Genomic DNA, 24,322 nt, shown 5'->3' with positions numbered 1-24,322 from the left:
CCTTCCATGAGAGTCTGTTCTTTGTGTGAGGAGCCTTCCATGGGGGTCTGTTCTTCGCGTGAGGAGCCTTCCATGGGGGTCTGTCCTTCGCGTGAGGAGCCTTCCATGGGGGTCTGTTCTTCCTGTGAGGAGCCTTCCATGGGGGTCTGTTCTTCTCGTGAGGAGCCTTCCATGGGGGTCTGTCCTTCGCGTGAAGAGCCTTCCATGGGGGTCTGTTCTTGGCATGAGGAGCCTTCCATGGGGTCTGTTCTTCACCTGAGGAGCCTTCCATGGGGGTCTGTCCTTCTGTGATGATCCTTCCATGGGGTCTGTCCTTCCAGTGAGGAGCCTTCCATGGGGGTCTGTTGTTCATGTGAGGAGCCTTCCCTGGGGGTCTGTCCTTCGCGTGAGGAGCCTTCCATGGGGGCCTGTCCATCCCGTGAGGAGCCTTCCATGGGGTTCTGTCCTTCCCGTGAGGAGCCTTCCATGGGGGCCTTCCATGGGGGTCCGTTCTTCATGTGAGGATCCTTCCATGGGGATCTGCCTTTTACGTGAGGAGCCTTCCATCGGGGTCTGTTCATGGTGTGAGGAGCCTTCATGGGTTCTATTCTTCATGTGAGGAGCCTTCCATGGGGGTCTGTTCTTTGCCTGAGGACCCTTCCACGGGGGTCTGTCCTTCACTTGAGGAACCTTCCATTGGGGTCTGTTCTTCACCTGAGCTGCCTTCTTTGGGGGTCTGTTCTTCGTGTGAGGAACCTTCCATGAGGGTCTGTTCTTGGCGTGAGGAACCATCTTTGGGGGTCTGTTCTTCATGTGAGGAGCCTTCCACAGGGGTCTGTTCTTGGCGTGAGGAACCTTCCACGGGGGTCTGTTTTTGGCATGAGGAGCCTTCCATGGGGGTCTGTCCTTCAGGTGAGGATCCTTCCATGAGAGTCTGTTCTTCGTGTGAGGAGCCTTCCATGGGGGTCTGCCCTTCGTGTGAGGAGCCTTCCATGGGGGCTGTTCTTGGTGTGAGGAGCCTTCCATTGGGGTCTGTTCTTCACCTGAGGAGCCTTCCCTGGGGGTCTGTTCTTGGTGTGAGGAGCCTTCCACGGTGGTCTGTTCTTCACCTGAGGAGCCTTCCATGAGGGTCTGTTCTTGGTGTGAGGATCCTTCCATGAGAGTCTGTTCTTCATGTGAGGAGCCTTCCATTGGGGTCTGTTCTTCGCGTGAGGAGCCTTCCATGGGGGTCTGTCCTTCTCTTGAGGAGCCTTCCACGGGGTCTGTTCTTGGCGTGAAGAGCCTTCAATGGGGTCTGTCCTTCCCATGAGGATCCTTCCATGAGGGTCTGTCCTTCACATGATGAGCCTTCCATGGGGGTCTGTCCTTCGCGTGAGGAGCCTTCCATCGGGGTCTGTTCTTCGCGTGAGGAGCCTTCCACGGGGGTCTGTTCTTGGCGTGAGGAGCCTTCCATGGGGTCTGTTCATGGCGTGAGGAACCTTCCATGGGGTCTGTCCTTCACATGAGGAGCCTTCTTTGGGGGTCTGTCCTTCACATGAGAAGCCTTCCATGTGGGTCTGTTCTTGGCGTAAGGAACCATCTTTGGGGGTCTGTCCTTCTCATGAGGAGCCTTCCACGTGGGTCTGTTCTTCACGTGAGGAGCTCTCCATGGGGGTCTGTTCTTCGCATGCGGAGCCTTCCATGGGGGCTGTTCTGTGTGTGAGGAGCCTTCCATGAGGGTCTGTTCTTCGCGTGAGGATCCTTCTATGGGGGTCTGTTCTTGGCGTGAGGAGCCTTCCATGGGGTCTGTTCTTCGTGTGAGGAGCCTTCCACGGGGGTCTGGTCTTAATGTGAGGAGCCTTCCATGGGGGTCTGTTCTTTGTGTGAGGAGCCTTCCATGGGGGTCTGTCCTTCTTGTGAGGAGCCTTCCATGGGGGTCTGTCCTTCGCGTGTGGAGCCTTCCACGGGGTCTGTTCTTCGTGTGAGCAGCCTTCCACGGGGGTCTGGTCTTCGTGTGAGGAGCCTTACACGGGGGTCTGTTCTTCACATGAGGAGCCTTCCATGGGGGTCTGTTCTTCTTGTGAAGAGCCTTCCATGGGGGTCTGTCCTTCTTGTGAGGAGCCTTCCATGGGGGTCTGTTCTTTGTGTGAGGAGCCTTCCATGGGGGTCTGTTCTTCATTTGAGGAGCCTTCCATGAGGGTCTGTTCTTGGCATGAGGAGTCTTCCACGGGGGTCTGTTCTTCTCGTGAGGAGCCTTCCATGGGGGTCTGTTCTTCATGTGATGAGCCTTCCATGGGGGTCTGTCCTTCTTGTGAGGAGCCTTCCATGGGGGTCTGTTCTTTGTGTGAGGAGCCTTCCACGGGGGTCTGTCCTTCCTGTGAGGAGCCTTCCATGGGGATCTGTTCTTCACGTGAGGAGCCTTCCATGAGGGTCTGTCCTTCCCGTGAGGAGCCTTCCATGGGGGTCTGTTCTTCGTGTGAGGAGCCTTCCATGGGGGTCTGTTCTTGGCGTGAGGAGTCTTCCATGGGGGTCTGTTCTTCATGTGAGGAGACTTCCATGGGGGTCTGTCCTTCTTGTGAAGAGCCTTCCATGGGGGTCTGTTCTTCCCATGAGGAGCCTTCCATGGGGGTCTGTCCTTCTTGTGAAGAGACTTCCATGGGGGTCTGTTCTTCCCATGAGGAGCCTTCCATGGGGGTCTGTTCTTCGCGTGAGGAGCCTTCCATGGGGGTCTGTTCTTCATGTAAGGAGACTTCCATGGGGGTCTGTCCTTCTTGTGAAGAGCCTTCCATGGGGGTCTGTTCTTCCCATGAGGAGCCTTCCATGGGGGTCTGTCCTTCTTGTGAAGAGACTTCCATGGGGGTCTGTTCTTCCCATGAGGAGCCTTCCATGGGGGTCTGTCCTTTGCTTGAGGAGCCTTCCATGGGGGTCTGTTCTTGGCATGAGAAGCCTTCCATGGGGGTCTGTTCTTCGCGTGAGGATCCTTCTATGGGGGTCTGTCCTTCTTGTGAGGAGCCTTCCATGGGGGCCTCTCTTCTCGTGAGGATCCTTCTATGGGGGTCTGTCCTTCTTGTGAGGAGCCTTCCATGGGGGTCTGTTCTTCGCGTGAGGATCCTTCCATGGGGGTCTGTCCTTCACGTGAGGAGCCTTCCATGGGGGTCTGTTCTTCGCGTGAGGATCCTTCTATGGGGGTCTGTCCTTCTTGTGAGGAGCCTTCCATGGGGGTCTGTTCTTCGCGTGAGGATCCTTCTATGGGGGTCTGTCCTTCGCGTGAGGAGCCTTCCATGGGGGCCTGTCCTTCCCGTGAGGAGCCTTCCATGGGGGTCTGTCCTTCCCGTGAGGAGCCTTCCACGGGGGTCTGTCCTTCCCGTGAGGAGCCTTCCATGGGGGTCCGTTCTTCATGTGAGGAGCCTTCCATGGTGATCTGCCCTTTACGTGAGGTGCCTTCCATCGGGGTCTGTTCATGGTGTGAGGAGCCTTCATGGGTTCTATTCTTCACGTGAGGAGCCTTCGACGTGGGTCTGTTCTTTGCCTGAGGACCCTTCCACGGGGGTCTGTTGTTCTTCACTTGAGGAACCTTCCATTGGGGTCTGTTCTTCACCTGAGCTGCCTTCTTTGGAAGTCTGTTCTTCGTGTGAGGAACCTTCCATGAGGGTCTGTTCTTGGCGTGAGGAACCATCTTTGGGGGTCTGTTCTTCATGTGAGGAGCCTTCCACAGGGGTCTGTTCTTGGCGTGAGGAACCTTCCACGGGGGTCTGTTTTTGGCATGAGGAGCCTTCCATGGGGGTCTGTCCTTCACGTGAGGATCCTTCCATGAGAGTCTGTTCTTCATGTGAGGAGCCTTCCATGGGGGTCTGTTCTTGGCGTGAGGAGCCATCCATGGGGGTCTGTTCTTCGCGTGAGGAGCCTTCCATGGGGGTCTGTTCTTCGTGTGAGGAGCCTTCCATGGGGGTCTGTCCTTCCGGTGAGAAGCCTTCCATGGGGGTCTGTTCTTCCCGTGAGGAGCCTTCCACGGGGGTCTGTCATTCGCGTGAGGATCCTTCCACGGGGGTCTGTCCTTCTCCTGAGGAGCCTTCCATGGGGTCTGTCCTTCGCATGAGGAGCCTTCCATGGGGATCTGTTCTTCACGTGAGGAGCCTTCTATGGGGGTCTGTCCTTCTTGTGAGGAGCCTTCCATGAGAGTCTGTTCTTCGTGTGAGGAGCCTTCCATGGGGGTCTGTTCTTCGCGTGAGGAGCCGTCCATGGGGGTCTGTCCTTCGCGTGAGGAGCCTTCCATGGGGGTCTGTCCTTCGCGTGAAGAGCCTTCCATGGGGGTCTGTCCTTCCCGTGAGGAGCCTTCCACGGGGGTCTGTCCTTCCCGTGAGGAGCCTTCCATGGGGGTCCGTTCTTCATGTGAGGAGCCTTCCATGGGGATCTGCCCTTTACGTGAGGTGCCTTCCATCGGGGTCTGTTCATGGTGTGAGGAGCCTTCATGGGTTCTATTCTTCACGTGAGGAGCCTTCGACGTGGGTCTGTTCTTTGCCTGAGGACCCTTCCACGGGGGTCTGTCCTTCACTTGAGGAACCTACCATTGGGGTCTGTTCTTCACCTGAGCTGCCTTCTTTGGAAGTCTGTTCTTCGTGTGAGGAACCTTCCATGAGGGTCTGTTCTTGGCGTGAGGAACCATCTTTGGGGGTCTGTTCTTCATGTGAGGAGCCTTCCACAGGGGTCTGTTCTTGGCGTGAGGAACCTTCCACGGGGGTCTGTTTTTGGCATGAGGAGCCTTCCATGGGGGTCTGTCCTTCACGTGAGGATCCTTCCATGAGAGTCTGTTCTTCGTGTGAGGAGCCTTCCATGAGGGTCTGTTCTTGGCGTGAGGAGCCATCCATGGGGGTCTGTTCTTCGTGTGAGGAGCCTTCCATGGGGGTCTGTTCTTCGTGTGAGGAGCCTTCCATGGGGGTCTGTCCTTCCGGTGAGAAGCCTTCCATGGGGGTCTGTTCTTCCCGTGAGGAGCCTTCCACGGGGGTCTGTCATTCGCGTGAGGATCCTTCCACGGGGGTCTGTCCTTCTCCTGAGGAGCCTTCCATGGGGTCTGTCCTTCGCATGAGGAGCCTTCCATGGGGATCTGTTCTTCACGTGAGGAGCCTTCTATGGGGGTCTGTCCTTCTTGTGAGGAGCCTTCCATGAGAGTCTGTTCTTCGTGTGAGGAGCCTTCCATGGGGGGTCTGTTCTTCGCGTGAGGAGCCTTCCATGGGGGTCTGTCCTTCGCGTGAGGAGCCTTCCATGGGGGTCTGTCCTTCGCGTGAAGAGCCTTCCATGGGGGTCTGTTCTTGGCATGAGGAGCCTTCCATGGGGTCTGTTCTTCACCTGAGGAGCCTTCCATGGGGGTCTGTCCTTCTGTGATGAGCCTTCCATGGGGTCTGTCCTTCCCGTGAGGAGCCTTCCATGGGTGTCTGTTCTTCATGTGAGGAGCCTTCCCTGGGGGTCTGTCCTTCGCGTGAGGAGCCTTCCATGGGGGCCTGTCCTTCCCGTGAGGAGCCTTCCATGGGGGTCTGTCCTTCCCGTGAGGAGCCTTCCATGGGGGTCTGTCCTTCCCGTGAGGAGCCTTCCACGGGGGTCTGTCCTTCCCGTGAGGAGCCTTCCATGGGGGTCCGTTCTTCATGTGAGGAGCCTTCCATGGGGATCTGCCCTTTACGTGAGGTGCCTTCCATCGGGGTCTGTTCATGGTGTGAGGAGCCTTCATGGGTTCTATTCTTCACGTGAGGAGCCTTCGACGTGGGTCTGTTCTTTGCCTGAGGACCCTTCCACGGGGGTCTGTCCTTCACTTGAGGAACCTTCTATTGGGGTCTGTTCTTCACCTGAGCTGCCTTCTTTGGGGGTCTGTTCTTCGTGTGAGGAACCTTCCATGAGGGTCTGTTCTTGGCGTGAGGAACCATCTTTGGGGGTCTGTTCTTCATGTGAGGAGCCTTCCACAGGGGTCTGTTCTTGGCGTGAGGAACCTTCCACGGGGGTCTGTTTTTGGCATGAGGAGCCTTCCATGGGGGTCTGTCCTTCACATGAGGAGCCTTCCATGAGAGTCTGTTCTTCATGTGAGGAGCCTTCCATGGGGGTCTGCCCTTCGTGTGAGGAGCCTTCCATGGGGGTCTGTTCTTCGCGTGAGGAGCCTTCCATGGGGTCTGTCCTTTTCTTGAGGAGCCTTCCATGGGGGTCTGTTCTTGGCGTGAAGAGCCTTCCATGGGGGTCTGTTCTTAGTGTGAGGAGCCTTCCATGGGGGTCTGTCCTTCACGTGAGGAGCCTTCCATGAGAGTCTGTCCTTCGCGTGAGGAGCCTTCCATCGGGGTCTGTACTTGGCGTGAGGAGCCTTCCATGGGGTCTGTTCATGGCGTGAGGAACCTTCCATGGGGTCTGTCCTTCACATGAGGAGCCTTCTTTGGGGGTCTGTCCTTCACATGAGGAGCCTTCCATGTGGGTCTGTTCTTGGCGTAAGGAACCTTCCATGTGGGTCTGTTCTTGGTGTGAGGAGCCTTCCCTGGGGGTCTGTTCTTGGTGTGAGGAGCCTTCCATGGGGGTCTGTTCTTCATGTGAGGAGCCTTCCATGGGGGTCTGTCCTTCATGTGAGGAGCCTTCCATGAGGGTCTGTCCTTGGCGTAAGGAACCATCTTTGGGGGTCTGTTCTTCTCATGCGGAGCCTTCCATGGGGGCTGTTCTGTGTGTGAGGAGCCTTCCATGGGGGTCTGTCCTTTGCTTGAGGAGCCTTCCATGGGGGTCTGTTCTTGGCGTGAGAAGCCTTCCATGGGGGTCTGTTCTTCGCGTGAGGATCCTTCTATGGGGGTCTGTCCTTCACGTGAGGAGCCTTCCACGGGGGTCTGTTCTTCGCGTGAGGATCCTTCTATGGGGGTCTGTCCTTCTTGTGAGGAGCCTTCCATGGGGGTCTGTTCTTCGCGTGAGGATCCTTCTATGGGGGTCTGTCCTTCACGTGAGGAGCCTTCCACGGGGGTCTGTTCTTCACCTGATGAGCCTTCCATGGGGGTCTGTTCTTCTTGTGAGGAGCCTTCGATGGGGGTCTGTTCTTCATGTGAGGAGCCTTCCATGGGGGTCTGTCCTTCGCCTGAGGAGCCTTCCATGGGGGTCTGTTCTTCGTGTGAGGAGACTTCCATGGGGGTCTGTCCTTCGCCTGAGGATCCTTCCATGGGGGTCTGTTCTTCATGTGAGGAGCCTTCCATGGGGGTCTGTCCTTCGCCTGAGGAGCCTTCCATGGGGGTCTGTTCTTCATTTGAGGATCCTTCCTTGGGGGTCTGTTCTTCATTTGAGGAGCCTTCCATGGGGGTCTGTTCTTCACCTGAGGAGCCTTCCACGGGGGTCTGTTCTTGGCGTGAGGAGCCTACCATGGGGGTCTGTTCTTCTCGTGAGGAACCTTCCATGGGTGTCTGTTCTTCTCGTGAGGAACCTTCCATGGGGGTCTGTCCTTCCCGTGAGGAACCTTCCATGGGTGTCTGTTCTTCCCGTGAGGAGTCTACCACGGGGGTCTGTTCTTGGCATAAGGAACCTTTTATGGGGGTCTGTCCTTCTCATGAGGAGCCTTCCACTGGGGTCTGTTCTTCACGTGAGGATCCTTCCATGGGGGTCTGTTCTTGGCTTGAGGAGCCTTCCATGTGGGTCTGTTCTTCATGTGAGGAGCCTTCCATGGGGTCTGTCCTTCGCGTGAGGAGCCTTCCATGGGGTCTGTCCTTCCCGTGAGGAGCCTTCCATCGGGGTCTGTCCTTCCCGTGAGGAGCCTTCCACGGGGGTCTGTCCTTCCCGTGAGGAGTCTTCCACGGGGGTCTGTTCTTCTCGTGAGGAGCCTTCCATGGGGGTCTGTTCTTCATGTGATGAGCCTTCCATGGGGGTCTGTCCTTCTTGTGAGGAGCCTTCCATGGGGGTCTGTTCTTTGTGTGAGGAGCCTTCCACGGGGGTCTGTCCTTCTTGTGAGGAGCCTTCCATGGGGATCTGTTCTTCACGTGAGGAGCCTTCCATGAGGGTCTGTCCTTCCCGTGAGGAGCCTTCCATGGGGGTCTGTTCTTCGCGTGAGGAGCCTTCCATGGGGGTCTGTTCTTGGCGTGAGGAGTCTTCCATGGGGGTCTGTTCTTCATGTGAGGAGACTTCCATGGGGGTCTGTCCTTCTTGTGAAGAGCCTTCCATGGGGGTCTGTTCTTCCCATGAGGAGCCTTCCATGGGGGTCTGTCCTTCTTGTGAAGAGACTTCCATGGGGGTCTGTTCTTCCCATGAGGAGCCTTCCATGGGGGTCTGTTCTTCGCGTGAGGAGCCTTCCATGGGGGTCTGTTCTTCATGTAAGGAGACTTCCATGGGGGTCTGTCCTTCTTGTGAAGAGCCTTCCATGGGGGTCTGTTCTTCCCATGAGGAGCCTTCCATGGGGGTCTGTCCTTCTTGTGAAGAGACTTCCATGGGGGTCTGTTCTTCCCATGAGGAGCCTTCCATGGGGGTCTGTCCTTTGCTTGAGGAGCCTTCCATGGGGGTCTGTTCTTGGCATGAGAAGCCTTCCATGGGGGTCTGTTCTTCGCGTGAGGATCCTTCTATGGGGGTCTGTCCTTCTTGTGAGGAGCCTTCCATGGGGGCCTCTCTTCTCGTGAGGATCCTTCTATGGGGGTCTGTCCTTCTTGTGAGGAGCCTTCCATGGGGGTCTGTTCTTCGCGTGAGGATCCTTCCATGGGGGTCTGTCCTTCACGTGAGGAGCCTTCCATGGGGGTCTGTTCTTCGCGTGAGGATCCTTCTATGGGGGTCTGTCCTTCTTGTGAGGAGCCTTCCATGGGGGTCTGTTCTTCGCGTGAGGATCCTTCTATGGGGGTCTGTCCTTCGCGTGAGGAGCCTTCCATGGGGGCCTGTCCTTCCCGTGAGGAGCCTTCCATGGGGGTCTGTCCTTCCCGTGAGGAGCCTTCCACGGGGGTCTGTCCTTCCCGTGAGGAGCCTTCCATGGGGGTCCGTTCTTCATGTGAGGAGCCTTCCATGGTGATCTGCCCTTTACGTGAGGTGCCTTCCATCGGGGTCTGTTCATGGTGTGAGGAGCCTTCATGGGTTCTATTCTTCACGTAAGGAGCCTTCGACGTGGGTCTGTTCTTTGCCTGAGGACCCTTCCACGGGGGTCTGTTGTTCTTCACTTGAGGAACCTTCCATTGGGGTCTGTTCTTCACCTGAGCTGCCTTCTTTGGAAGTCTGTTCTTCGTGTGAGGAACCTTCCATGAGGGTCTGTTCTTGGCGTGAGGAACCATCTTTGGGGGTCTGTTCTTCATGTGAGGAGCCTTCCACAGGGGTCTGTTCTTGGCGTGAGGAACCTTCCACGGGGGTCTGTTTTTGGCATGAGGAGCCTTCCATGGGGGTCTGTCCTTCACGTGAGGATCCTTCCATGAGAGTCTGTTCTTCGTGTGAGGAGCCTTCCATGGGGGTCTGTTCTTGGCGTGAGGAGCCATCCATGGGGGTCTGTTCTTCGCGTGAGGAGCCTTCCATGGGGGTCTGTTCTTCGTGTGAGGAGCCTTCCATGGGGGTCTGTCCTTCCGGTGAGAAAACCTTCCATGGGGGTCTGTTCGTCCCGTGAGGAGCCTTCCACGGGGGTCTGTCATTCGCGTGAGGATCCTTCCACGGGGGTCTGTCCTTCTCCTGAGGAGCCTTCCATGGGGTCTGTCCTTCGCATGAGGAGCCTTCCATGGGGATCTGTTCTTCACGTGAGGAGCCTTCTATGGGGGTCTGTCCTTCTTGTGAGGAGCCTTCCATGAGAGTCTGTTCTTCGTGTGAGGAGCCTTCCATGGGGGTCTGTTCTTCGCGTGAGGAGCCGTCCATGGGGGTCTGTCCTTCGCGTGAGGAGCCTTCCATGGGGGTCTGTCCTTCGCGTGAAGAGCCTTCCATGGGGGTCTGTCCTTCCCGTGAGGAGCCTTCCACGGGGGTCTGTCCTTCCCGTGAGGAGCCTTCCATGGGGGTCCGTTCTTCATGTGAGGAGCCTTCCATGGGGATCTGCCCTTTACGTGAGGTGCCTTCCATCGGGGTCTGTTCATGGTGTGAGGAGCCTTCATGGGTTCTATTCTTCACGTGAGGAGCCTTCGACGTGGGTCTGTTCTTTGCCTGAGGACCCTTCCACGGGGGTCTGTCCTTCACTTGAGGAACCTACCATTGGGGTCTGTTCTTCACCTGAGCTGCCTTCTTTGGAAGTCTGTTCTTCGTGTGAGGAACCTTCCATGAGGGTCTGTTCTTGGCGTGAGGAACCATCTTTGGGGGTCTGTTCTTCATGTGAGGAGCCTTCCACAGGGGTCTGTTCTTGGCGTGAGGAACCTTCCACGGGGGTCTGTTTTTGGCATAAGGAGCCTTCCATGGGGGTCTGTCCTTCACGTGAGGATCCTTCCATGAGAGTCTGTTCTTCGTGTGAGGAGCCTTCCATGGGGGTCTGTTCTTGGCGTGAGGAGCCATCCATGGGGGTCTGTTCTTCGCGTGAGGAGCCTTCCATGGGGGTCTGTTCTTCGTGTGAGGAGCCTTCCATGGGGGTCTGTCCTTCCGGTGAGAAGCCTTCCATGGGGGTCTGTTCTTCCCGTGAGGAGCCTTCCACGGGGGTCTGTCATTCGCGTGAGGATCCTTCCACGGGGGTCTGTCCTTCTCCTGAGGAGCCTTCCATGGGGTCTGTCCTTCGCATGAGGAGCCTTCCATGGGGATCTGTTCTTCACGTGAGGAGCCTTCTATGGGGGTCTGTCCTTCTTGTGAGGAGCCTTCCATGAGAGTCTGTTCTTCGTGTGAGGAGCCTTCCATGGGGGGTCTGTTCTTCGCGTGAGGAGCCTTCCATGGGGGTCTGTCCTTCGCGTGAGGAGCCTTCCATGGGGGTCTGTCCTGCACGTGAAGAGCCTTCCATGGGGGTCTGTTCTTGGCATGAGGAGCCTTCCATGGGGTCTGTTCTTCACCTGAGGAGCCTTCCATGGGGGTCTGTCCTTCTGTGATGAGCCTTCCATGGGGTCTGTCCTTCCCGTGAGGAGCCTTCCATGGGGGTCTGTTCTTCATGTGAGGAGCCTTCCCTGGGGGTCTGTCCTTCGCGTGAGGAGCCTTCCATGGGGGCCTGTCCTTCCCGTGAGGAGCCTTCCATGGGGGTCTGTCCTTCCCGTGAGGAGCCTTCCATGGGGGTCTGTCCTTCCCGTGAGGAGCCTTCCACGGGGGTCTGTCCTTCCCGTGAGGAGCCTTCCATGGGGGTCCGTTCTTCATGTGAGGAGCCTTCCATGGGGATCTGCCCTTTACGTGAGGTGCCTTCCATCGGGGTCTGTTCATGGTGTGAGGAGCCTTCATGGGTTCTATTCTTCACGTGAGGAGCCTTCGACGTGGGTCTGTTCTTTGCCTGAGGACCCTTCCACGGGGGTCTGTCCTTCACTTGAGGAACCTTCCATTGGGGTCTGTTCTTCACCTGAGCTGCCTTCTTTGGGGGTCTGTTCTTCGTGTGAGGAACCTTCCATGAGGGTCTGTTCTTGGCGTGAGGAACCATCTTTGGGGGTCTGTTCTTCATGTGAGGAGCCTTCCACAGGGGTCTGTTCTTGGCGTGAGGAACCTTCCACGGGGGTCTGTTTTTGGCATGAGGAGCCTTCCATGGGGGTCTGTCCTTCACATGAGGAGCCTTCCATGAGAGTCTGTTCTTCATGTGAGGAGCCTTCCATGGGGGTCTGCCCTTCGTGTGAGGAGCCTTCCATGGGGGTCTGTTCTTCGCGTGAGGAGCCTTCCATGGGGTCTGTCCTTCTCTTGAGGAGCCTTCCATGGGGGTCTGTTCTTGGCGTGAAGAGCCTTCCATGGGGGTCTGTTCTTAGTGTGAGGAGCCTTCCATGGGGGTCTGTCCTTCACGTGAGGAGCCTTCCATGAGAGTCTGTCCTTCGCGTGAGGAGCCTTCCATCGGGGTCTGTACTTGGCGTGAGGAGCCTTCCATGGGGTCTGTTCATGGCGTGAGGAACCTTCCATGGGGTCTGTCCTTCACATGAGGAGCCTTCTTTGGGGGTCTGTCCTTCACATGAGGAGCCTTCCATGTGGGTCTGTTCTTGGCGTAAGGAACCTTCCATGTGGGTCTGTTCTTGGTGTGAGGAGCCTTCCCTGGGGGTCTGTTCTTGGTGTGAGGAGCCTTCCATGGGGGTCTGTTCTTCATGTGAGGAGCCTTCCATGGGGGTCTGTCCTTCATGTGAGGAGCCTTCCATGAGGGTCTGTCCTTGGCGTAAGGAACCATCTTTGGGGGTCTGTTCTTCTCATGCGGAGCCTTCCATGGGGGCTGTTCTGTGTGTGAGGAGCCTTCCATGAGGGTCTGTTCTTCGCGTGAGGATCCTTCTATGGGGGTCTGTTCTTGGCGTGAGGAGCCTTCCATGGGGCCTGTCCTTCACGTGAGGAGCCTTCCATGGGGGTCTGTCCTTCGCGTGTGGAGCCTTCCACGGGGTCTGTTCTTCATGTGAGGAGCCTTCCACGGGGGTCTGTTCTTTGTGTGAGGAGCCTTCCATGGGGGTCTGTTCTTTGTGTGAGGAGCCTTCCACGGGGGTCTGTTCTTCATGTGAGGAGCCTTCCATGGGGGTCTGTCCTTCACCTGAGGAGCCTTCCACGGGGGTCTGTCCTTCTTGTGAGGAGCCTTCCATGGGGGTCTGTTCTTTGTGTGAGGAGCCTTCTATGGGGGTCTGTTCTTTGTGTGAGGAGCCTTCCATGGGGGTCTGTCCTTCTTGTGAAGAGCCTTCCATGGGGGTCTGTTCTTCCCATGAGGAGCCTTCCATGGGGGTCTGTCCTTTGCTTGAGGAGCCTTCCATGGGGGTCTGTTCTTGGCGTGAGAAGCCTTCCATGGGGGTCTGTTCTTCGCGTGAGGATCCTTCTATGGGGGTCTGTCCTTCACGTGAGGAGCCTTCCACGGGGGTCTGTTCTTCGCGTGAGGATCCTTCTATGGGGGTCTGTCCTTCTTGTGAGGAGCCTTCCATGGGGGTCTGTTCTTCGCGTGAGGATCCTTCTATGGGGGTCTGTCCTTCACGTGAGGAGCCTTCCACGGGGGTCTGTTCTTCACCTGATGAGCCTTCCATGGGGGTCTGTTCTTCTTGTGAGGAGCCTTCGATGGGGGTCTGTTCTTCATGTGAGGAGCCTTCCATGGGGGTCTGTCCTTCGCCTGAGGAGCCTTCCATGGGGGTCTGTTCTTCGTGTGAGGAGACTTCCATGGGGGTCTGTCCTTCGCCTGAGGATCCTTCCATGGGGGTCTGTTCATCATGTGAGGAGCCTTCCATGGGGGTCTGTCCTTCGCCTGAGGAGCCTTCCATGGGGGTCTGTTCTTCATTTGAGGATCCTTCCATGGGGGTCTGTTCTTCATTTGAGGAGCCTTCCATGGGGGTCTGTTCTTCACCTGAGGAGCCTTCCACGGGGGTCTGTTCTTGGCGTGAGGAGCCTACCATGGGGGTCAGTTCTTCTCGTGAGGAACCTTCCATGGGTGTCTGTTCTTCTCGTGAGGAACCTTCCATGGGGGTCTGTCCTTCCCGTGAGGAACCTTCCATGGGTGTCTGTTCTTCCCGTGAGGAGTCTACCACGGGGGTCTGTTCTTGGCGTAAGGAACCTTTTATGGGGGTCTGTCCTTCTCATGAGGAGCCTTCCACGGGGGTCTGTTCTTCACGTGAGGATCCTTCCATGGGGGTCTGTTCTTGGCTTGAGGAGCCTTCCATGTGGGTCTGTTCTTCATGTGAGGAGCCTTCCATGGGGTCTGTCCTTCGCGTGAGGAGCCTTCCATGGGGTCTGTCCTTCCCGTGAGGAGCCTTCCATCGGGGTCTGTCCTTCCCGTGAGGAGCCTTCCACGGGGGTCTGTCCTTCCCGTGAGGAGCCTTCCACGGGGGTCTGTCCTTCCCGTGAGCAGCCTTCCACGGGGGTCTGTTCTTCATGTGAGGAGCCTTCCATGAGGGTCTGTCCTTCGCCTGAGGAGCCTTCCATTGCGGTCTGTTCTTCGCGTGAGGATCCTTCCATGAGGGTCTGTCCTTCGCGTGAGGAGCCTTCCATGGGGGTCTGTCCTTCGCCTGAGGATCCTTCCATGAGGGTCTGTCCTTCGCCTGAGGATCCTTCCACGGGGGTCTGTTCTTCATTTGAGGAGTCTTCCATGGGGTCTGTTCTTCATGTGATGAGCCTTCCATGGGGGTCTGTCCTTCGCCTGAGGATCCTTCCATGGGGGTCTGTCCTTTGTGCGAGGAGCCTTCCATGGGGGTCTGTCCTTCGCCTGAGGATCCTTCCATGGGGGTCTGTCCTTTGTGCGAGGAGCCTTCCATGGGGGTCTGCCCTTCGTGTGAGGAGCCTTCCATGGCAGGTGCCTGACCTCCCAGCAGCATTCCTGCTGCCTGTTCGGCTGCTGTGTAGGGCCTGTGCATCACTCTAGACATCACCCTGTTAGTAGTTCACATTCAGTGGAGTGTGCCTAGGCCTACAGGTGGAACCGTGGCACGGAAGCTGTGGTGCGTGCGGCGGTGAGGTTGAACCTCAGGGTCACAGTATCTGAGGCTCGGATTGCTGTAGTAGGTTGGGTGGTTTACACGCAGGGGCTCCGAACCCCACGAGAGGGTCCTGTGCTCTCCACTTACACTCTTCCAGCAGGAGCTAACCCAGACAGCGCGGTTCGAATCCCAGCTTCAGCACTTGACAAACCTTGTGATTCTCGTCAATCCCTTGTCTTGCGCTTAGAATATAAATGTTCTGGATGCTGTGTATTCCGGCACTGTACCTCTTACAGACTTCGCCCTCCTTATCGTCACTTCTGGTTTGTAGGTCTTGACGGCGTAGCTGTCTCAGAGACTTACTGTTACCAATTCTTTAAACTATTCATAGAGGAATACTGTGCTTGTTCCTGCGTTCCGCCGTCCAGGAAGTGCTTACATTGGGTTGCATGCACTGCCTCATCAAGGTTAGATCTATTGCCTTTGAAATGCTTATTGTTATACAGGCGAGTCTAATCCTTCCCAGTTTACTCCTCTTTGCAGCACTTCTCATATTTTGGGCCCCTTTGTTACAATAACCTTCTTGTGTCTGCTGCAGGGTAGACTCCGGGTCCTGGGCTCTTCCTGATTGCCCTATATGCCAGTCTGACTCTCAAGGGCTTTTCCATCGAGTGCCTAGACACCCAGCGGGAGCAGGCACACTGTCCGGTTACACTGGAGCTGCCATCTTGTCAGTCGATTCGCTAATAAGGGCCACTTTTATGTTGGTGCTCGGACCTGTTTTCTGTCCATTTCGACCCTCACCTTTAACAATAGCAGTGCCCTTTGTGTTTGTTGTGGGTGACTGAGGGCGCATGACGGAGGAGTGTCCGGGCTGGCTGTGGTGGCTCATGATTATTAACAATAATGGGGGGCACACACCTATACTCTCTCAAGCCTCCTCATACTCACACCCACCTTTCACTCACCAATTCCCACACATGTAAATACATATACATTCATTCATGCCTGCATGCACCCAAACATTATAAATCAAAAATACTTACAGGACTGCAGTGGAGACAGCAGGTCCAGCTGGTGGTGGCACTGGAGAGAGCTGGACTCTTTGGGGAGGGAAGAAGATCCTGCAGCCTCCTCTCATTGGCTGACCCTCTCATGGGCCAGCCAATCAGAGGACGACTTCTATAGTTTGTGACAGAGTGGGACGCAGGCAGTGAGAGTTGCTGATCCCAGCCCACTCTGTGACGAGGTGTCACTGATAGACAGTCAGTCCTGCATTTCAGGGCTGAAGCCTGAAGGGCCCAGGTCTGCCTTGACATGAGGAGGAGGCACTCAAGACTTTGCTGAGCAAATGAGTCCACACCCTCAGAGCTGTGAAATCTTCAGTAGAGCAAAGCTTGGTTCAGGCGCCCAGTTGCATGTGAACGTACTGCGTGTAATTTTCCTGGCTGCCTGACCCTGAGATGGTTACTGTATTATTCCACTTTGCAAAATGGGGGAGGGGTGAAGCCCCTACACTCATAATGACGGGCCACCCCTTTCAATGTGTATAGTTATTACATTTAGGTTTAAATGTGCTGCATAGCTAGCGGACAGCAGGCCTTGGTAGTTTGGTTGGGCATTGTGTTGGTTGTGTGGTGTTCTTCTCTTGCTCTGCCTTGAGAGAGGGCAGCAGAATACCCATGATCCTTTGCTAAACATTTGGGCTGTTGACTATGATTTCATTGGGCTTATTGCTAGTTACCTACAACCTTCTTACCTGAAATCTGTTTTCCCCTTCCCTTCCTGCTTGTTCCCTGCAGGTGTTTCCCGCAGGCGGTGGGCGCCTCTCCATTGACCACCTGGGATGTGCCACCTACTTCTCTGTGCCAAGCCGGTCTGCCCGAGTGCCGCCATTTGATGACCAACAGGATCTGCCCACAGGATCCTACACTATGAGGCATGCTGCCGATGTAGTGTGTGATGTCATGGACTCGGAGGGCAACCTCTTCCAGGTAAGACCGAGACAAAGTAGGCCAAGTCACCATTGAGGACAGAAGACATAGTAAACCAGGAGTCCACATGTATGCGCTCGCTGTCCCGATGTTTCAGGGGTAACCCTCTGTTAACTCCTAGGACACTCTCAGTGTGAATCCCTTGGAGGAGAAATACACATTTGCCTTTTTGGAATGCAAAACGGTGTCATAACAATAAATATAACTTGACTGGGTTTTTTCCCCATCGGTCAACCGGAGAAAGCAACACAAGCGCTCCCTAGAGAACGGCAGTAGGCATTGAGGACTCCATAAGTCAGTGTATTTGCTACCACTACAACAACCCACAGGCAGGCTTCATAGTCTGATGCTGGCGTATTTTGTTGCGATGGAATACTATGGTGCGGGGTGCTATGGATAGGTATGGTATGGTCAGCAATGGAGTGGTATGTTATGGTATCGTATAGTAAGTATGCGATGGTATTGTGTGGTTTGATATTATTTCCACAGTATGGATGGTAAAGTATGGTTTGGTATAGTTTATGTCATGCCATGACATGGCATAGTGTGGCATAGTATGGTACGTGCATGGCTTGGTACTGTGCATGCAATGATGCTGTCTGGTCTGTAGTGCTAGGGTATCGTGCGATATGACAATAGCATGGTATGTATGCTGGGGTATGTGCATGGCTTGGTACTGTGCATGCAATGATGCGGTGCCGTCTGTAATGTTAGGGTATCGTGCGATATGACAATAGCATGGTATGTATGCTGGGGTATGTGCATGGCTTGGTACTGTGCATGCAATGATGCTGTATGGTCTGTAATGCTAGGGTATCGTGTGATATGGCGTGACATGGTATGTATACCAGGGTATGTGCTTGGCTTGGTACCGTGCATGCAATGATACGGTGTTGTCTGTAATGCTAGGGTATCGTGCATAATAACATGGGATGGTTTGTATGCTGGGGTAAGTGCACAGCTTGGTACAGTGACCCCCTAACCTTTTTGGTCACTGACACTTGCAATGGTCCTGAAGAAAGCCTCACGATGAACGTAGAAGGCTGAAACTAGTTGACCAACACATTTAATAGGGATATTGAGGCACATTTTTACCTCGTATATATCCCGCCTATGTTTTTACTCATGCCATAGGACCCTTCTATTAAAACTTTTACAAGGGCATCTCCTATAGGCATTTTTAGCATTAAATCGCACTTCACATAGCACCTCACTTCACACCAAATCCCGCTCCGCTGTAAACAGGCGTAGAAGCACAGCTGGGTTGCACTCGGCAATCCAGCTGGACCCCGAAGATGAAGCGTGCCACCTACCAGGTAGGTGGTTGAGGGGCTTCATAAAACAACGACCTGTTGTCAGCGTTCCTCTACTCGGTAACAGGGGAACAACCCTGATCTATACCTGCAAAGAGACTTGTCCACGTTGTTTTCTATAAATATATGTGTACAGCCCAGGCTGTGGGCAGGCCCTGTTTTAGTTGGATAACCAATCCAGGTGGGCTTATGCATAGCTTCACACAGTTGACGCTTTGCTTTCTTCCATCCTTTCCTGGGTATCTATTCCGCCACGGCAGACTTCACTGGCCTAGCTTTTGATGACTCTATGGTGCAAGACATCTTGAATGCCCCTAGCCTACTAGACACACCGATCTCACAAACCATTACACAGTCAGACGACTGGAACAAACTCTTGACCCTAAAAAGACTCCTACTCGAATGCCCCAAGATTATTCTTGGAGGATAAACCTTGTAGGAAGGACTGGTCCCTAATAGCGTGGCGCTGCACTGGGGACTGGCTTACCCACATCATCAGTACTGCGAAAAGGATTGCTGATGCAATACTTATTGCAATTCAAATACTTGAAGGCCAGATCAAAACTACCATCTCTTCAAGCCTGTACAAAACGGGCAACCTTGACCCTGTAAAGAGAGTACGTGCAAGTGACCTCCTTGACCCTGTAAAGCGAGTGCGTGCAAGTGACCCCCTTGACCCTGTAAAGAGAGTGCCTTCAGGTGACCCCCTTGACCCTTAAAAGAGAGTGCCTGCAGGTGACCCCCTTGACCCTGTAAAGAGAGTGCCTGTAGGGGACTCCCTTGACCCTGTAAAGAGAGTGCCTGTAGGTGACTCCCTTGACCCTGTAAAGAGAGTGCCTGTAGGTGACTCCCTTGACCCTGTAAAGAGAGTGCCTGCAGGTGACTCCCTTGACCCTGTAAAGAGAGTGCCTGAGGTGACTCCATTGACCCTGTAAAGAGAGTGCCTGCAGGTGACTCCCCTGACCCTGTAAAGAGAGTGCCTGAGGTGACTCCCTTGACCCTGTAAAGAGAGTGCCTGTAGGTGACTCCCTTGACCCTGTAAAGAGAGTGCCTGTAGGTGACTCCCTCGACCCTGTAAAGAGAGTGCCTGCAGGTGACTCCTTTGACCCTGTAAAGAGAGTGCCTGAGGTGACTCCCTTGACCCTGTAAAGAGAGTGCCTGTGAGTGACTCCCTTGACCCTGTAAAGAGAGTGCCTGCAGGTGACTCCCTTGACCCTGTAAAGAGAGTGCCCGCAGGTGACTCCCTTGACCCTGTAAAGAGAGTGCCTGCAGGTGACTCCCCTGACCCTGTAAAGAGAGTGCCTGAGGTGACTCCCTTGACCCTGTAAAGAGAGTGCCTGCAGGTGACTCCCTTGACCCTGTAAAGAGAGTGCCTGAGGTGACTCCCTTGACCCTGTAAAGAGAGTGCCTGCAGGTGACTCCCTTGACCCTGTAAAGAGAGTGCCTGCGAGTGACTCCCTTGACCCTGTAAAGAGAGTGCCTGCAGGTGACCCCCTTGACCCTGTAAAGAGAGTGCCTGCAGGTGACTCCCTTGACCCTGTAAAGAGAGTGCCTGCAGGTGACTCCCCTTGACCCTGTAAAGAGAGTGCCTGCAGGTGACCCCCTTGACCCTGTAAAGAGAGTGCCTGCAGGTGACTCCCTTGACCCTGTAAAGAGAGTGCCTGCAGGTGACTCCCTTGACCCTGTAAAGAGAGTGCCTGCAGGTGACTCCCTTGACCCTGTAAAGAGAGTGCCTGCAGGTGACCCCCTTGACCCTGTAAAGAGAGTGCCCGCAGGTGACTCCCTTGACCCTGTAAAGAGAGTGCCTGCAGGTGACCCCCTTGACCCTGTAAAGAGAGTGCCTGCGAGTGACCCCCTTGACCCTGTAAAGAGAGTGCCTGCATGTGACCCCCTTGACCCTGTAAAGAGAGTGCCTGCAGGTGACCCCCTTGACCCTGTAAAGAGAGTGCCTGCAGGTGACTACCTTGACCCTGTAAAGAGAGTGCCTGCAGGTGACTCCCCTGACCCTGTAAAGAGAGTGCCTGCAGGTGACTCCCTTGACCCTGTAAAGAGAGTGCCTGTGAGTGACCCCCTTGACCCTGTAAAGAGAGTGCCTGCAGGTGACTCCCTTGACCCTGTAAAGAGAGTGCCTGTAGGTGACTCCCTTGACCCTGTAAAGAGAGTGCCTGCAGGTGACCCCTTGACCCTGTAAAGAGAGTGCCTGCAGGTGACTCCCTTGACCCTGTAAAGAGAGTGCTTGCAGGTGACTCCCTTGACCCTGTAAAGAGAGTGCCTGCAGGTGACCCCTTGACCCTGTAAAGAGAGTGCCTGCAGGTGACTCCCTTGACCCTGTAAAGAGAGTGCCTGCAGGTGACTCCCTTGACCCTGTAAAGAGAGTGCGTGCAGGTGACTCCCTTGACCCTGTAAAGAGAGTGCGTGCAGGTGACTCCCTTGACCCTGTAAAGAGAGTGCCTGCAGGTGACTCCCTTGACCCTGTAAAGAGAGTGCCTGCAGGTGACTCCCTTGACCCTGTAAAGAGAGTGCCTGCAGGTGACTCCCCTGACCCTGTAAAGAGAGTGCCTGCAGGTGACTCCCCTGACCCTGTAAAGAGAGTGCCTGCAGGTGACTCCCTTGACCCTGTAAAGAGAGTGCCTGCGAGTGACTCCCTTGACCCTGTAAAGAGAGTGCCTGCAGGTGACCCCCTTGACCCTGTAAAGAGAGTGCCTGTGAGTGACTCCCTTGACCCTGTAAAGAGAGTGCCTGCAGGTGACTCCCCTTGACCCTGTAAAGAGAGTGCCTGCAGGTGACCCCCTTGACCCTGTAAAGAGAGTACCTGCAGGTGACTCCCTTGACCCTGTAAAGAGAGTGCCTGCAGGTGACTCCCTTGACCCTGTAAAGAGAGTGCCTGCAGGTGACTCCCTTGACCCTGTAAAGAGAGTGCCTGCAGGTGACCCCCTTGACCCTGTAAAGAGAGTGCCCGCAGGTGACTCCCTTGACCCTGTAAAGAGAGTGCCTGCAGGTGACCCCCTTGACCCTGTAAAGAGAGTGCCTGCGAGTGACCCCCTTGACCCTGTAAAGAGAGTGCCTGCATGTGACCCCCTTGACCCTGTAAAGAGAGTGCCTGCAGGTGACCCCCTTGACCCTGTAAAGAGAGTGCCTGCAGGTGACTCCCTTGACCCTGTAAAGAGAGTGCCTGCAGGTGACTCCCCTGACCCTGTAAAGAGAGTGCCTGCAGGTGACTCCCTTGACCCTGTAAAGAGAGTGCCTGTGAGTGACCCCCTTGACCCTGTAAAGAGAGTGCCTGCAGGTGACTCCCTTGACCCTGTAAAGAGAGTGCCTGTAGGTGACTCCCTTGACCCTGTAAAGAGAGTGCCTGCAGGTGACCCCTTGACCCTGTAAAGAGAGTGCCTGCAGGTGACTCCCTTGACCCTGTAAAGAGAGTGCCTGCAGGTGACTCCCTTGACCCTGTAAAGAGAGTGCCTGCAGGTGACCCCTTGACCCTGTAAAGAGAGTGCCTGCAGGTGACTCCCTTGACCCTGTAAAGAGAGTGCCTGCAGGTGACTCCCTTGACCCTGTAAAGAGAGTGCGTGCAGGTGACTCCCTTGACCCTGTAAAGAGAGTGCGTGCAGGTGACTCCCTTGACCCTGTAAAGAGAGTGCCTGCAGGTGACTCCCTTGACCCTGTAAAGAGAGTGCCTGCAGGTGACTCCCTTGACCCTGTAAAGAGAGTGCCTGCAGGTGACTCCCCTGACCCTGTAAAGAGAGTGCCTGCAGGTGACTCCCCTGACCCTGTAAAGAGAGTGCCTGCAGGTGACTCCCTTGACCCTGTAAAGAGAGTGCCTGTGAGTGACTCCCTTGACCCTGTAAAGAGAGTGCCTGCAGGTGACTCCTTTGACCCTGTAAAGAGAGTGCCTGTGAGTGACTCCCTTGACCCTGTAAAGAGAGTGCCTGCAGGTGACTCCCTTGACCCTGTAAAGAGAGTGCCTGCAGGTGACTCCCCTGACCCTGTAAAGAGAGTGCCTGCAGGTGACTCCCCTGACCCTGTAAAGAGAGTGCCTGCAGGTGACTCCCCTGACCCTGTAAAGAGAGTGCCTGCAGGTGACTCCCCATACCCTGTAAAGAGAGTGCCTGCAGGTGACTCCCTTGACCCTGTAAAGAGAGTGCCTGTGAGTGACTCCCTTGACCCTGTAAAGAGAGTGCCTGCAGGTGACTCCCTTGACCCTGTAAAGAGAGTGCCTGCAGGTGACTCCCCTGACCCTGTAAAGAGAGTGCCTGCAGGTGACTCCCTTGACCCTGTGTTAGACGGGGACCCAGAGGGTCGGCCGAATACTGGGGGAGAGGCCTCCGATGAGGGCCGTCTCCGGCGATCGTACAGACAAGTCACTTCCCTCCCCACAGATAGACACCACACAAGGATGAGATCAACACTCTTTATATAGGGTTCTTGCGGCAAGGTTATCAGCGGTACAGGAGATTCAGGACTCGAGGGTCCTCTCAATTCTAGTCTCTGTAGGGAAAGGGGTAGCGGGACAGTCTTGGTACCGGGTCGGTACAGAGGGTGGTAAGAGAGAAGCTCACAATCCTCGAGCTTAGGAGTCTGCAAGGTTGGGCCGCGGCAGCGCCAGCCGGCTAAGATGAAGGTCGACAACGAAGGGGCCGCGGCAGCGCCAGCAGGCCAAGGTGATGGTTCAAGTACAGAGGGCCGCGGCAGCGCCAGCAGGCTAAGGCGATGGTTCAATGGGCAGAGGGCCGCGGCAGCGCCAGCAGGCCAAGGTGGTAGTCCACGTTGCAGAGGGCCGCGGCAGCGCCAGCAGGCCAAGGCGGTAGTTCACGTTGCAGAGGGCCGCGGCAGCGCCTGCAGGCCAAGATGATGGTTTCACGAGGGTGGGCCGCGGCAGCGCCAGCAGGCCAAGACGAAGTGTTCACAGGGCAGGGCTGCGGCAGCGCCAGCAGTCCGTCAAGGATGAGTTCTTCTCGGTGTCTCTCGACTCCAGGATACAACTGCCCTCCTGGTCTGGGGCTTCCCCAGTTATAGGTCTGGATCCCTTTGATGCCCGGACCCTCGCGCCTTGAGGTCGGGAGGTCCGGAATGAGGGGGTCCCGACACCCAGCAGGGGGTTGGAGCCAGCGCCCAGGGAGGCCGGGGGTGATCGACACCCGGCGGAGGAGAGCCGTTGACGCCTTCTTCTTTCATTGACCTGCCAAGTGGTCTCTTTACCTCCTGTGTGGAGGTTGGTGCCGCGATGTCGGGGCCGGGCCAGGCCCAGGGTTGGGGTCGAGTCGAGGCCATGCGGCCTCGTGCTGTAGTGTCCAAAGATGGCGGCTGGGCCGGGGCCATGGTGCTGACGGGGACCAGGGCCAGCCGGTACGGGAGGGTTCAGGAGCTGGCGTCCCGTTGGGGACGGGTTGTGGGTTGCCTCGGGGGGATGCCGGGGTGGCTCTTGCTGGGGATTCAGGGAGAGCCGGGGTCCGGGCCCCGTTGTGCGGAGGGGGGACGGCCCAGCCACGCGGCCTGTCCAACATGCGTCCCCCCCAGCTGAAGGCAGGGAGAGTCAGCCATCCTCTTGGGGGCTCTCCTCGCCGAGGCGGAAAAAGCGTGACAGGCCGTCTGCGTTGGCGTGGTCCTGGCCTGGACGATGCTCCACAGTGAAGTCCATCCCCTGTAGGGAGATGGACCAGCGCAACAGTTTCGGGTTCTCCCCCCGCATCTGCATCAGCCATTGCAGGGGTCGGTGGTCTGTCTGCACCCGAAAGGGGGTGCCGAAGAGGTAGGGCCGGAGCTTCTTGAGGGCCCATACTACGGCGAAGGCCTCCCTCTCGATGGTGCTCCAGCGCTGTTCCCGGGCCAGCAGGCGTCGGCTGATGAATGCCACTGGCTGATCGACTCCCTCGGTGTTGAGTTGGGAGAGGACGGCCCCCACGCCATGATCGGAGGCGTCCGTCTGCACGATGAATTCCCGGCCGTAGTCGGGAGCCTGGAGCACGGGGGCAGTGCACATGGCGGCCTTCAGCTTCTCGAAGGCCGATTGACAGTCCGGAGTCCAGTTGATCGTTTTGGGGCTCTTCTTGGATGTGAGCTCCGTGAGGGGCCCCACGATGCTGCCATAGTCCTTCACAAACCGCCGGTAGTACCCGGTGAGCCCCAGGAAGGCCCGGACCTCGGTTTGGGTCGTAGGGGGTTGCCAGGCCTGGATGGCAGCGATCTTGAGCTGGAGGGGGGCCACCAGACCGCTTCCCACCTGGTGTCCTAGGTAGGTCACGGACCCTTGGCCCACCTGACATTTGCTGGCCTTGAGGGTGAGCCCGGCCTGCTGGAGGGCGTGTAGAACTTTCCGCAGGTGGCGGAGGTGGTCGGTCCAGTGGTGACTGTACACAGCGATGTCGTCCAGGTAGGCGGCGCTGAATCCTTCGAGGCCCGCCAGTACCTGGTTCACGAGTCGTTGAAATGTTGCCGGAGCGTTTTTCATGCCGAATGGCATCACCCTGAAGTGGTAGTGACCATCCGGGGTAGAGAAGGCGGATCGTTCTTGGGCCCTGGGGATGAGGCCGATTTGCCAGTAGCCCGCTGTTAAATCGAAGATGCTCAGGTAGCGGGCGGCCCCCATACGGTCAATTAGCTCATCTGCCCGGGGGATAGGGTGAGCATCGGTCCTGGTAACGGCATTCAGTCCCCG

At 56.3% G+C, this 24,322-nt stretch overlaps 1 protein-coding gene across 5 annotated transcripts in view; it reads left to right on the top strand.

Annotated features, from left to right (window-relative positions):
- SPAG17 (sperm associated antigen 17) overlaps positions 1-24,322 on the top strand; it is a 1,244,773-nt gene that overhangs the window by 1,018,904 nt on the left and 201,547 nt on the right. For all 5 annotated transcript variants that reach the window (XM_078656351.1, XM_078656349.1, XM_078656348.1 and 2 more), the window contains one exon: positions 16,166-16,357. In XM_078656351.1, the coding sequence (XP_078512477.1) occupies positions 16,166-16,357 (192 nt within the window). The remainder of the gene's footprint in view (positions 1-16,165; positions 16,358-24,322) is intronic.

This window comes from Lissotriton helveticus, chromosome 8 (genome assembly GCF_964261635.1).
Source record: "Lissotriton helveticus chromosome 8, aLisHel1.1, whole genome shotgun sequence".
NCBI lineage: Eukaryota > Metazoa > Chordata > Amphibia > Caudata > Salamandridae > Lissotriton > Lissotriton helveticus.
Note: the sequence above shows the minus strand (reverse complement) of the source record. Positions and strands in the feature narration are given on the sequence as shown.